Source organism: Pistacia vera, unplaced genomic scaffold, assembly GCF_008641045.1.
Source record: "Pistacia vera cultivar Batoury unplaced genomic scaffold, PisVer_v2 Contig485, whole genome shotgun sequence".
Taxonomy (NCBI): Eukaryota; Viridiplantae; Streptophyta; class Magnoliopsida; order Sapindales; family Anacardiaceae; genus Pistacia; species Pistacia vera.
Window position 1 is genome coordinate 268,046 of NW_022196318.1, and position 13,676 is coordinate 281,721.

At 33.9% G+C, this 13,676-nt stretch overlaps 3 protein-coding genes across 4 annotated transcripts; 2 read left to right on the forward strand and 1 right to left on the reverse strand.

Annotated features, from left to right (window-relative positions):
• The first annotated feature begins 1,103 nt into the window (after nucleotides 1-1,103).
• On the forward strand, nucleotides 1,104-6,681 carry LOC116146896 (MTOR-associated protein MEAK7-like). Of its 2 annotated transcripts, none has more exons than XM_031432332.1 (8): nucleotides 1,104-1,361; nucleotides 1,447-1,549; nucleotides 1,639-1,743; nucleotides 3,027-3,112; nucleotides 3,547-3,785; nucleotides 4,195-4,384; nucleotides 5,021-5,204; nucleotides 6,119-6,681. In XM_031432332.1, the coding sequence occupies exons 1-8, from the start codon at nucleotides 1,309-1,311 to the stop codon at nucleotides 6,419-6,421; spliced, it is 1,263 nt and encodes a 420-aa protein (XP_031288192.1). In that variant the 5' UTR covers nucleotides 1,104-1,308; the 3' UTR covers nucleotides 6,422-6,681. The 2 variants fall into 2 exon arrangements, with proteins under 2 accessions (XP_031288192.1, XP_031288193.1); XM_031432333.1 differs by having other exon boundaries at nucleotides 4,204-4,384.
• Nucleotides 6,682-7,264: 583 nt separating this feature from the next.
• LOC116146953 (secoisolariciresinol dehydrogenase-like) lies at nucleotides 7,265-8,338 on the forward strand. The gene is made up of 2 exons (XM_031432384.1): nucleotides 7,265-7,317; nucleotides 7,411-8,338. Exons 1-2 carry the CDS (start codon nucleotides 7,280-7,282, stop codon nucleotides 8,189-8,191), a joined length of 819 nt encoding a protein of 272 aa, XP_031288244.1. The 5' UTR covers nucleotides 7,265-7,279; the 3' UTR covers nucleotides 8,192-8,338.
• Nucleotides 8,339-9,331: 993 nt separating this feature from the next.
• On the reverse strand, nucleotides 9,332-10,011 carry LOC116146937 (40S ribosomal protein S17-4-like). The gene has a single exon (XM_031432366.1). The coding sequence runs from the start codon at nucleotides 9,912-9,914 to the stop codon at nucleotides 9,492-9,494; it is 423 nt and encodes a 140-aa protein (XP_031288226.1). The 5' UTR covers nucleotides 9,915-10,011; the 3' UTR covers nucleotides 9,332-9,491.
• Between the last annotated feature and the right edge of the window lie 3,665 nt (nucleotides 10,012-13,676).

Sequence of the window (13,676 nt, forward strand, 5' to 3'; positions counted from 1 at the left end):
AAGCGATGTACTTATTTCTTTTATAATAAAGGTTTTATTCTCTGTATTCAATTTTATTTTGATTTTGGGGTTACTCATTAATTGATTGAAAATGGTTCTCCATCGTAACACGTTACTTTTGATTTAATTCTTCCATCTTCAGACATTGGATGAGTACTAACAATAATTATATAAGTACATTACATATATATTCAAAAAATCTAACCATTTTCAAGAAAAACGTATAAGGATGAAAATTAGTCTGTTTTCAAACCTTAGATTGGAAAAAAACCTATACTGTGAGAAAAACAGTCAATATTAAACTTGAAAATGAATTCAATATAAATTTTAAGTTCAAATAATTAATCTTCATAATATTAATTGATGTTAATAATTATAAAAGTACAATTATTAATTTTATATTAACACAACTCTGTATATATATAAAAGTTATATTTACTCTAAAACTTGTAAATATATAGAAGTTATCTTTACAAGCTATTCCAAAAATATTATATAAACATATCCGTGCAACGTGCAGACCCTATATCTAGTTTATTACTATAAAGAAGTTATAACTTATAGAGGTGTAATTATAAAATTTAATATTTTATTTTTTATTTTATAATTCACGTTTTAATAGTATGTATTAGGATTTTAATTCATTATTTTTGTAGTTATTGCAGCAATTAGACAAAAAGAGAAAAAAAAAATCCTGATTATGATAGTATTGAAATACAAAATGTTTCGTGCCAAAAAACTCTAAACATGCTTAAAAAGTTAGAAATATTTTAGCTTTAACTAGAAGGTATTCATGCTAGCGAGTTATTATGTATCCACAAGTTAAAATATGTGATAACAACTCTAAAATATAAATCATTATTTCAAAAAACTTTAGATTAAAATTTTATTTCGTCTTAAACGTTTAATGTAATATAATATTTTTTTTTCTCGCAATATATAGATAATTATTACTATGTGAAACAACTTTCTTAATATGGTAATTAGAAAAATTATAATTTATCATAATATAAAATTTATTTTTATTTATAATTATTATAAATCTAAAATGATAATTAATAATTGGTTTATGATGAATTTTTCGTTAGGATTGTGAAAGAATGTTTAGGAGATTCTTTTGTGGGCGTTTGTTGTTTTAGTAACAGAGGAATGAATATGAGCTATCTCATGGGGGATAAAGAAAAAAAGAAATGCCAAATTACCAATAAATTCCCTGTAAAACATATCTCCTAATCCTGAATAAATTGAGTAAATTAAATCCAAATTTTTGATAAAGCCAGAAGTGTAGCCGATCGAGAAGCAAATCAAATGGGGAACGCTCAATCACCTCCTGCAGATCCTCGCTTCGTTTCTGCTTCCAGGTTTTTCTCCTTCTTTAATTTCTCAGTCAGTCTTTCTTTATATATATGCATATATAAAACTTGAGCAATTTTATTTTTCTTTTAGAGCATTCACTCAAAATGAACTTGAAGAACTCAAATCATTGTTCATGTCGCTGGCTGCCCAGTCACAAAACAACGCCAAGCACATATCTTCCTCTGTTTTTCAGGTTCTTTTTCATAATCCCACTTGCCTTTTTTTTTTTGGGTGTTTTATTGTGTAAGAGTGTTGTAGTGATATTTTGGATTGAATGGCTAGGTATATTTTGGATTGAATGGTCCTCTTGGAGAAAGAATGTTCGATTTAGCTACCCAGAATCGCAAGGATCAGAAACTTTCTTTCGAAGACCTTGTAGTCGCTAAAGTAAGTATTGTTATTCAACGATAAGCGTTAGTCTTATGCATATACTTATGAATAAAAGTACTTACGTTGCATGGTAAATGTTGCTGGATTATGATCATTAGAGTAGAAAATTTTGAATTAAAATTGGATGCATACTTCTAACTTGTTGATACTTATTTTTTGCTTGTAGAGTATGTCTTTAAGCCATAAAGCAGTGGTATCTGGGGAATTTTTGTGATCTAACTTAAATGCAAGACAATAAGAGTAGTTTGAGGGGCACCACCGTGGTGCCTGGCTGAAACCCTGTGACGCTCAAGTGTTCAAGGGAATTGTATCCTTCAACACTTGAGTTAATAAAGTTAAATTTTAATGCAAGATCTAATGTCCCTTTTATTAGGGTTATGCATTGATGAGTTGTTTGTAATGCATTTTATGGACAGAAAGTCCTTAGCAGATAAGAGAATGAAACAAGTAAAAATTTGTGAGAGGTAGAATATAATAGAGTCATAGAATAGATGAGTGGTAGCGAAAAAAGGATATTAGCCGTAAGTTGGCCAACGAAACCATAATTGATAATATATGAACAAGTGGTTCATTGAGCTACTATACTATTCCCATCATAAAAAGAAATTCAAAATGAGATGAGAGGGAGATATATTGATTCATTCATTTTAAATTCTATCATTTTGTGCCTCTCTCAAAATTGCTGCCTTTTGATTATAATCTACTTAGCAATTTCTCTCTGTAAAACATACGCTAAAAATTTTACAAATACATAAACACACATCAAAGTGGTATTAGCCAATTCATTTAACGGAACCCTCGCTACCTTAAGTGCTGGTGAGTTTTTGTTGGCCACTCTGTTGGACCCCCTGATTGTGTTCCAATTTATCTGGTGACATTGTTTCCCTTAATGAGCCTCAGACACCCAAGATCTTGAGAATGCTATTATGAATTGTTGAAATCACTCACAAATGTATCTGCACTTCTAGCTAATTTTCATACATTTTGCACTCTTCTTTCAGTTGGATCACAAAAATTGTCATTATGCCACGTCTTTTCCACATAAACACACACTGTACTGTGAGAACTATAAACCAGTATCAACAAAACTGTTCTTCTACCTTAATCCATCAATTATGAATTAAGTAGGAAAACTTTACAACTCTCAAAACTGCTATATTAAGATAAATAAACAATAGCTTTTTGATCCATTTAAGTTAGCATTGGTCTCAAGTGTCTGACCCATATTTATCTCTCTCTCTCTCTTTTTGAATTGTTTTTTAACCTTTTACGTATCTCAGGCTACTTATGAGAAAGGAACAAAAGATGAAATTGAAGAGTTTCTTTATCAATTAGTGGACATCAATGATGACGGTATTTTGGGGAGGTAAAAATAAAAAAAAATACTATTTACTTTTTCTTCCTTTTCCTTGTAAAATTTTTATTTCTTCAATATGAAATTTTATATGCTTTTATTCTGATGCTACCTAGTTGATTTTTGCATTATGGTTTATTTTGTGACTACATAACGGTTGAAGGTGTAACTGGCCATTGTTTAGGGAAAATTTCCTGCATAGGATAAGACCAAAAAAAGAAAATATGAAATTAAAAAAAAAAAAAAAATCATAGCACATCAAAACTAAGAAATGAATGATGGAAAATATTTTCATGCTATCTGTTGCTGTTGCAACCAAGTTGATTGAAGAGTTTATTGATATAATCATTCTTTTCTGTTATAATAAGTAATGTGCTCATTTATCTTGATATCTATTTTTATTTTCTTTTATTTGATTGGTATGAAATTTTGGAATCTGGTGTCAGGTCAGATCTAGAATCTGTTCTAATTGCAATGCTGGACAGTATATTTTCCACGAAGATTTCTGGAACTGGTTCGAGTTCTCATCAGGACAGTGTGAATGTATTTCTTAATGCTGGAATGTATTCAAAAAATGAAGGATGTAACGAGGAAAGTATGTCTTTTGAAGATTTCAAAGCTTGGTGCACACTTATTCCATCTGCCAGGAAGTTTCTTGGAAGCTTATTGATGCACCCAGATCCAGGTCCATTGCTCTTGTTCAGTTATCTGTGCCCACTTACTGGCTGCTCTGTTACTTTATTGTTATCTATTAGTATTATTTTCAGAGATTGGATATAATGAAGTAAACTAAAAGTGTACTAATTGTGCTTTAAATTTAACATGATTAACTAAAATACATATGATCTGTATGATGTGGATTGGTGATCTTCAAACTAGTCTTTTTCCATTGGCCATGTTGTATGTGTAGTCACAGGTTTTGCATATTTCCTTTATTATGAATACCACACTTGTTTCTGAGTTAAAAAAGAGATAAATAATATGTTCTATATGTTCTTAAGTAGCCAGAAGTTGTGATATTTTTGTGTAAACCTTCATTAGAACTTTCACATGTCTGAGTCATCTAATCTCAAGTCTAAATTGTTCTTGTGTAGGAAGACCAGGATGTCAAGTTCCTCGATTGCTGCATTTAGAGAATATTGATTCTAGTATTTTATTGTTGAGGAAGGAATATGCATGGCACATTGGAGGAGCTCTTTCCCAGCAAGAACTGGAGGAATGGAAACTCTTGTATCATAGTGCTCTGAATGGCTTAAGTTTCAACACATTCTTAGGCAGCATATCGTGAGTTACTTTTTTGTTTGTGTAGTTATCTGATAGCTATGAAAATCTAATACTTCTCTAACTTGATTTTTAGCAATGTTGATGTATTATTTTGTAGTCAGCTGCAACTTATTGTCTGTTTCTGAATGTTCATCTGTGCATGTAATATTCTGAGCAAATTTAAAAAGGGACATGCTTTTGCAGTCCTAATATGCATGAATTACTGTTGGATATTTGTGCTGTTTACTGACTTATATTGAAATTTCTCTGTCAATATTAGACCGTTTAAACCCTGTTGTCATAGATTTTGTGGGATATGATATGCAATTGGTAGTAAATGTTTCACTTTGGCATTAATGGTTAGGTTCTGAGTTGACTTCTTTAGCTAGTATAATAAGAAGGCATTTGAGGAAAAATTCCTGTCGATAACGTTATCTATTCATACGTATGACTTCGGTAATTTGTATAGTACAGGTTTTCCCGTGTTGAAATAACGATAATATCCCATGCTGTCTTTATCTTTGTGTCTGAATTCTTTTCTCTTGTTCTTCTGGGAAATATAAATGTCAAATATATTCTGAATTTATTTCAGAATCTCGGTTGCTGGAACTATATTTTAAGTAGAAGTGGATGGGTAATTGTTCATTTGACCTGCAGAAATGATGAAGGACCTACTTTGTTGATTATTAAGGACAAAGAAGGATACATATATGGAGGTTATGCTTCTCAGCCTTGGGAGAAGCATGGTGATTTCTATGGAGATATGAAATCTTTTCTTTTTCAGCTCTACCCAAAGGCAGCTATATTCAGGCCTACTGGAGCAAACAATAATCTACAATGGGTACATCTACCTCTTTTTCATATTTTTTGGGAAAAAAAAAAAAAAAAACAACTTTAAATTTGTGATTTCAAGGATTGCCAGATTATATTCATTGTATTTCTTATTTTTTCGATAAGGAACAAGGGAATTGTATTTTGCATGTTTCCATCCAGTAAGTAAATAAACCCTTACAAGAACCTATTTGAATCCTAATACATTTACAATCTTATCATTTCAATATGGTGTTTTAATAGAGTAAGACATTTGGACAACATAGAGCCTTCCATTTCCCGGAAAGAAAATTTTGCTTTTAGCAAAAAGTATCCTGCCACTTTACATTGCCTTTGAGACATTGATCTCATTTGTTGACTGGCACAAAACTTGCTGCATCCATCTTTTGTTTTGTAGGATTTAAATGCATATACTAGCCAAACAAAAAAGATAAGACAATTTTGGTAAAAAAAGAAATTTAGTTGGCTTGCAAACTGACTTAATCTTTGTTGGCAAAAACTGGGGATTCATTTAATGAAACAAAAAACTTAGCACTAAAAAACTTGTGACTGAATGATTATTGTAATTCCAAAAAAAGTTTATGGACCCTCTTGTGCACCGGTTTTGGCTTTCAGGACTTCCCACGTGAAGCACTTAGCAAATTTTAGGTAAATTTGATTTCAACAGGTGAATTAGTTCCATTACTAAAGCCACCTTACAGTGAATAAGTGATGAAACTTTTCATTTTCAAACCTTAAAATGGTTATCAAACATGCAGTCTTGGTCCTGTGTTGTTCATCTGACATTACTATGTGGGAAGTTACTCATTTAACATTTCTCCTTGTGGATGAAGAAGGGAGAATTTCTTAATCAGCTTTATACATATGAATCTGGTGGTGGTTATTTGTGTGCAAATAATTTATGTTGCTACCTTGTATGGGCAGTGTGCAGTGAATTTCAGTTCAGAGAGCATCCCTAATGGAATTGGTTTTGGAGGACGTGTTAATCACTTTGGTCTTTTCCTCTCGGCGGGCTTTGACCAAGGGCATACCTTCACTTGCACCACATTTGGCAGCCCTTCTCTTTCCAAAACTGGTCGAATATATCCAGAAGTGATAGAATGCTGGGGAGTTATTAAAGGATCACAGAAAGAGAATCAGGATGCTGTCAAAGGTACCGTATTAGATAGATTTAAGGAGGACCGCCATATGCTTAACATGGTTGGGCTTGCAAATTCGAGTGAGTAATGTATGAAATTTCCGGCACTGTATCATTATAGTTTGTAACTTTTAACGGTCTGTCAACAGTCCGAACAATCATCTTGTATATAGACGCCATCAGGCTGTGTGTCAAATATCTGAACATCATTGTTACTTAGATATGTTTGTATATGGTGCTCTATATACAGTGGATTTTTGGTGTCAAAGTTTTTCCTTGATACACAAACTTGTATTAATGCTTTATTTGTGGATTCTCGCTATGAACTATTGCTAGTTTCTGTTTTCTTCTGGGGTCCATAGTTTTGCATTTTGCATAAAAAAAGTGCTTTTCTTCTAAATTTGATTGTTGACTGGTTTCACAACAGTTGAATAAAGCTGAAGTTACCAGTTGCGTTCAATTTTCACAAACTTTGCATAGGGTAGAAAAATTAAAAAGTCCCTAACAACACAATTTTAACTTGCCCATCAAATCATATGCTAATAAGCAGAACCTAGAAAGAGCATCCGAATGTTTTAAATTTGTTATGATTCCTAAGTTTTTTTAACTTCGTGCAACAAAAAACTCTTGAAGGAATCGCTATTTTGTGCTAACATTGTCCAAAAATACGTACAATTTCACCTACTTTCATTTCTGACCCATTTTACCTTCTGTCTCTTAGTGATCATGATGAGTAAAATATTCATACAGTTAAGTACCCAAATTTGGACGCACTAGTTTACTTCTAGTCAAACTTCCAAATTATTCCGGCAAAAATGCCAGTAATGTTCTAGTTTCTTCCTTCATTAGAAATTGTTTTTGTTAGTTCTGACCAAATCGGATGTGTATATATACATATACAAAGAAATGCATCACCAAAACTTCAACGCACACTCTGCCTTAATAGGATGAAAGGCTCTAGTTTGTTAGGTTCTATTGCCAAGAGGTAACTTGACAATATTTGTCTTTAGTAGTCCTAGTTCTGTCATTCCATTGTGTTGATGATGAATCAACTATCTAATCATTTAATTATATGCAGGCTAGAAGGAAAAGTCGCGCTGATTACTGGCGGTGCCACTGGCATTGGTGAGAGCAGCGTGAAGGTATTCGTCCAAAATGGTGCCAAGGTTGTTATCGCAGATATCCGAGATGATCTGGGTCAAACTGTCTGCGATGACATTGGCTGCAAAAATTCCATTTCTTATGTCCATTGTGATGTTTCCAGTGAATCTGATGTGCAGAATGCAGTTGATACTGCCCTCTCAAAGTATGGTAAGCTTGACATAGTGTTCAGCAACGCAGGAATTATAGGGAACCGAGATCCGAAAATTTTAGGTGTTGATTATGAAAACTTCAAGCGGGTTTTCAGTGTAAATGTTTATGGTGCGCTCTTGATGGGAAAACATGCTTCAAGAGTAATGATTCCACAGAAGAAAGGCAGCATTATATACACAGCAAGTGTTTCTTCAGTGATAGCTGGTGATGTTCCACATGCATACATAGCATCAAAGCATGCTGTTGTGGGATTAACCAAGAACTTGTGTGCTGAATTAGGGCAGTATGGGATTAGAGTAAACTGCATTTCCCCATCTGGAGTGCCGACGCCAACACTGAGGAATGCAATGGGTGGAATCGACAAGAAGACAGCACAGGAGTTAGTTTCTGCCAAGGCGAACTTGAGAGGGGTGGCGTTAGAGGAGGAAGATATAGCTGAGGCAGCGTTGTTCTTGGGAAGTGATGAGTCCAAGTATGTGAGTGGGCTGAACCTTGTTGTAGATGGAGGTTTCAGCACCACCAATCGTGCATCAGGAAAAACTTGAAAAAACTGGTTTCTTAAGTTTCTTTTCTTAAGTATTCGTTTGTTGTTGATTACCCTCATTTAATTTTGCTTGTTTTTATTGAAACAAATGCAGATTAGAAGTGTCTTTTAATAAAATTGAACAGCATTTATTCCTATTCAGAGACTACAGGACAATGGGAATAAATGAAGCTCGTATTCTCTAAAAAATTGTATTTCTGGACAAAATATTGTCCTTGATGTTCACTTGCTCAAACTGAAAAATGGTTGAAGACCATACATAGAGTTTACAAGACTAATCAATTTAACTTTAACATACACATCTCGATATAAAAAAGGTCCACCTGCTTGCTGAAAAGTATTAGCATAATTCATCTTAGTTAACTCGAAAACTTAAGCTCAAATTAATGAAATTTTGCTCTAATGTGTAAATTTTAACTGGTAAGAGGGATTCAAAGCAAAAGAAAGATGAGGTGCTGATAGGCAGAAAGAGAGTGGTAATGAACCATTGAAACTTCAGGCAGGTTTGATGCAAGCAAACTATCGTGCAAACTTTTTTTTTGGATAAGGTAAGTATGTATAAAAGACCAAAAACTATCATGCAAACTGCATACATGCAGTGCTCAAGTAATGGTTCCAAAGAACAAAGCAGAGGATAGTAAATATTTCAATCATTACTTCAATCTCTTATGCTTAATGCCATCACATTGTCCTGTAACAGTATCAAAGAATACCACACTAGGCTAACCAAAACTTCAGTGCAGAGATGGAATAGTATTTAAGGTTAGATTGCAGGTCCCGGTTGCTACTTCCTACAACATAGTTTTGAATATTATACTTCATAAAATTCTGAGATTCAACATAATTTTAAGCAAAACTCAATTCAATAAATAGTAAAATACCCAAAAGTTTTACTAACAAAAGTTTCAAATAAATTCTATGAACATTAGCAAATTTTAGAAAGGATTTAACAACTTCACAGACGTTAGTGGGATTCCCACCTATTCTTTGTAGAAAAGAAAGTTCAACTAGAATAAATCAAACCTCAAACAAGGCCAATGGCATTTTTCTTTCGAAACTTTATCTTCTGCAAAAATTAAACTATAAACCTAATAAAGTTTGTAACATCAATCAAGTTTATAACTAATAATATCGCATAAAATAAACAAAAATGAAACTATTCGATTAGCATAACACCAAATTTTTCCAAAAAAGCAAAACTAAAATCTTCAATCTGAATCAAAATTTTACCAAAAAATTCGATAAAAACAAAAACATTAAAAAATAATATAAAAAAAGACACCCACTAAATTCCACACTCTTTAATACCTCCTCCTAGCTTCACCAGCACGTCCAAACTCGAGTGCCGGTGTTGAAACCGGGTCGACCCGGCTAAGACCAGGAATCTCATTCATTCCAAGAGCTTCAAGCATGTCAAGGGTCTCCTTATCGACCTCAATATGATCAGTTTTGATGGCGCTCTCATCTGGGACGAAGTCCATGTGCCGTTCACGCTCCTCCTCTTGAAGCTTCAAGGAGATGCCCCGAACCGGACCCTTCTGGATCCGTTTCATCAAGTGGGTAGAGAACCCGGCGATCTTGTTACGCAGTCGTTTCGAGGGGATGATGGCGACCTCTTCCAGGATCTTCTTGTTGGTGTGGAAGTCGAGGGTCATGCGAGAGTAGTAACGTTCGATCACTTGGCGTGAAGATTTCTTCACTGTTTTTGTACGGACGCGGCCCATTTTGGCGTTGAATCAGAGGGAGAGGCTTTGCCGGGACTGAAACGAGGGTTTTGGAGGAGGCGGGAGAATTTAGGGTTAGGGTTTGGGTTAGGGTTTTGTTGGGTGTATATATGCGGTTTCTGTTTGAAATGGATTTTGCGCAATGTGATCTAAATGGGCCAATGGCCCTAAAAATCTGAAGTCCATGTATAAATCTAAATATTTTTATTTTTTTGTTATATTTAAATTTTTTTTTTTTTTTTGGGTTTTTTTAATAAGGATAAATAAATCTATTCTGAACTCAATTCAGCATTATTTAGGAGTTTACCAACTATTCATAATATCTTGTTTTAATTATATTTAATTAATTAATTCTATCAGTCACATACATTTGACCAAATAAACCATCTCTTGATTGGTAAGTCTTAAATCAAGTGTCTAAGCAATTTTTGGGAACTATTTAGCACTTTTTTTTTTTTTTTTTTTTTAAATAATCTCGAGAGGCCAATTTTTAATAATTTTAGGGACCATTTAATAATTTAAAAAAAATGTTAGAGTCTTTGAAATTCATCGATTTCATCAGTTTTTAATAGTTTTATTATATACCTCACTCTGTATTCATTTCCTTCTGAGATGATTTTGTATGTGTAATATTAAATGTAAACAGTTCTTATATCATTACTTTCAAGTGACATAGAATTTTGTTCAAGATTAACATTACTTGAATTTAAATCCCTTGTATATTTTCTAGAGATACATATTGCTTTCATTTTCACAATGTAGTTAATATACAATGAAGGTACCTACACTGCCAAGTGAACGCAAGATCCCTAGCTACTAACTACCACTAGCTAGCCTAATGATAAAAGAGCAAAGGAGGATCTAATATGATCTCCTAAGTTTGAGTTTAATAGTAAAAGAGCAAGAGAATGATCTAACACGATCTCCCAAGTAGTAGGATCTAACATGATCTATCGAGTTCGAGTCTCACGACCCTTAATAAGGGCGGCTACTAGAGCTCTTATCCAATCGGTAGTTCCACGATCTTGAAAGATTAGTTAAAGTACATATAAACTTGCCCAAACACCCTCGGTTATTAAAAAAAATAAAAAAATAAAAAAATAAAAAATAAAAAATAAAAAACCCCTCACTATGAATCTACAATACTTGTGTTGAAACTCTCTCTCTCTAATTATAATATTTTTATATGTTGTTGATACGTGATTTTGACACCAACGACCTCGCACGTGCAAAGTGCTAAGCAGGTCTTAGTAATTACACGTGATATGATTATGAGAGTTGATTATGCAGCTGAGTTGATATATGTAGAAACATAAAATCAAAGACTGAAAAGGGAGATTTTTATAGTGGTTCGGATGTTTAAAGCGAATCCTATATTCACTGTTATTTTTATTATTCTCTGACTATTTTTCTGATATTGCCTGTAAGGCATACAAAAATGGAGAAATGTTTTGTTTATAGAGAAAAAATAATAAAGCTCAAACATATGCCTAGATCTCATATGCCCAACCAGCCTCCTTTTCATGAAGAAAGTTGTTAATTTATACATCTTTGAGCTCAATGTAATTAGTGTTTTAGCAAGTTGCCTGACACATGGAGAGCTCTCATTCATCCTGATTCTTTATTTTGATAAAGGTGGGACAAGTATTATATAATATCTCTTTGAGGTGGTTTAGGTTTTAACAGCTAATACCCTTTGCCTTTAAGTGCTTATTGAGCTCTAATTGGTGGTGCTGACATCAATGTGTATTTTCGGTACAACAGAACCCCCTCAGTTTTTGGAGTGTGTAATTGCACTTCAAAAACTTAAGTCTTTGATTTGAATGGCTATCGCACTATAGGTTCCAGTCTAGAACTGTGCCTGGCGTGATCGGGTGCTGGGAGCTATGACTGCGATCTGAGAGCTTGGAGCGATCTGAAGCTAATCACGATTTGATAATTGACATAAAATGTCTAATAGATGAATTCCTAGAGAGAATTGAGCATTAGAAGTCAAAACGCACAGTTTAGACATCTTAAATGAACATGTCAACTTAAAACAACTATAACTTTTGATCCGGGAAGAGTTTTGGAGGCCATAAAATATCCACGAAAAAAATTTTTTAAGCTCTACGTTGTGGCAATCGAGAAACCCAGTTAGGACCATTTTCAGGGCCAAAATCCACCATTTCGAGGCTGTTTTGAGTTTTTATACGCGTTTTTTCTAACGTTGGCAACTAGTCGCAATTTGAGAACTGAGAATTGATCGCGATCTGAGAGCTGAAAACACAATCTGTGGCTGTTCGCAATCTCAGAGCTGAGAGCTGATCGCAATTTGAGAGCTAGGAGTTGATCGCGATCGGATAGCTAGGAGTTGATCCCGATTTGAGAGATAAGAGTTAATCGCGATCTAATAGCTAGGAGCTGATCACGATTTGATAGGGGCTCGATCTGAGAGCTTGAGGTGTGCGATCTAAATGATCTGACGCACGATCTCAAGGCACAGAGCTTGATTTGGAATGCGCAATCTGAAAGCTTAATGAGCTCGATTAGAGAGCATAAGGAGCTCGATCATAGAGCATAAGGAGCTCGATCATAGAGCATAAAGAGTTCAAGGAGTTTGATCAGAAAACGCGAAGCTTGATCTAAGAACACAAGAAGTGCGTGTTAGTAAACGCTCCCGTATACACAGCGGAAACAAAACAAATATAATATAGAGATCGTTTACATGAGCCAAGATCAAGGGTATAATTTTACAATTTATATTAAATAAAATCTGCAGAAAAATAAATCTGAGTTTAAAGAAAACAAACGCACGTTGGAGGCTCCTTCAAATTTGTCGACGAATGTTTTGCTATTGATCCAAGTGTAGGATCGAACCTGCATAGTCCACAAGAAGACAATCTCAAAAAGAACTAAAGAGGGATTTGCTAGATTTTCTTTGGCTTCAAGATTAAGAAGAAAGCAAATCAAAAGGAATTTGATTTAGGCTAAAACCCAAAACTGGCGTGGGAGGAGATGGGGCTGCTGTGTGTGTTTTAATTTCAAGAGAAATCAATTAATTTAATTAATTAACACACATTTTTCCTTTTATAGTTAATTAAGTTGCCCTAATCCCATATGGAATAGGCTTAGGCTCCAACCCAAACGCCCCATGTTGCCAAACACTCCCAATTTGATATATTTTATTTTCCATCATTATCTCAATTAAAATCAATTAATATATATTTAAATATATATTAACATTTAACAATAATGATAATATATTTAAATATGTGCGGACACATATTTAAACGTAATTTCACTTATTTAATTTTTCTAACAAATTAAATAAAGGCTACGACCTCAGCAAATTTAATTGCACTGTGAAATTACCAAAATACCTTTTCGCCTTAAAAGACGAAAACGCCCTTCTTTCTTCTTGGATCTTAAATTATCTTCTATGTGTGTGACCCATAGGCTCCTCATTATACCGGCAGTGTATAGTATCGTGATTAACACCAATTAATCGTCTCACTAATACACAGACCAAGATTGGCCCCTAACAAGGCATCATGGCCATCCGATAGATTCGGATTCAGCAAAATAGCTACCTGTCAATGATATAGTTACCGTGCAATTCGATCTTTTCATCATAAGTTATCTCGACGAGACAAAGGCATAGAAATAGTGTCAACCTTCGGTTACTCTTGATATTATTTATTCAGTTTCTGGACCAATGACCCGTATTATAAACTGGATAGAGCAACAACTCAATCCTACTGTGGCCACAGTTTTAGTGTC

What these genes read in the sequence shown, in the direction of transcription:
- LOC116146953 (XM_031432384.1), top strand. Translation starts at nt 7,280, where the DNA reads ATGAAAGGCTCTAGTTTGTTAGGTTCTATTGCCAAGAG. An exon ending in TTAGGTTCTATTGCCAAGAG is followed by an intron (nt 7,318 to 7,410) that starts GTAACTTGACAA and finishes AATTATATGCAG; the next exon opens with GCTAGAAGGAAAAGTCGCGC.
- LOC116146896 (XM_031432332.1), top strand. Translation starts at nt 1,309, where the DNA reads ATGGGGAACGCTCAATCACCTCCTGCAGATCCTCGCTTCGTTTCTGCT. An exon ending in GATGACGGTATTTTGGGGAG is followed by an intron (nt 3,113 to 3,546) that starts GTAAAAATAAAA and finishes ATCTGGTGTCAG; the next exon opens with GTCAGATCTAGAATCTGTTC. An exon ending in ACATTCTTAGGCAGCATATC is followed by an intron (nt 4,385 to 5,020) that starts GTGAGTTACTTT and finishes TTTGACCTGCAG; the next exon opens with AAATGATGAAGGACCTACTT.
- LOC116146937 (XM_031432366.1), bottom strand. Translation starts at nt 9,914, where the DNA reads ATGGGCCGCGTCCGTACAAAAACAGTGAAGAAATCTTCACGCCAAGTG.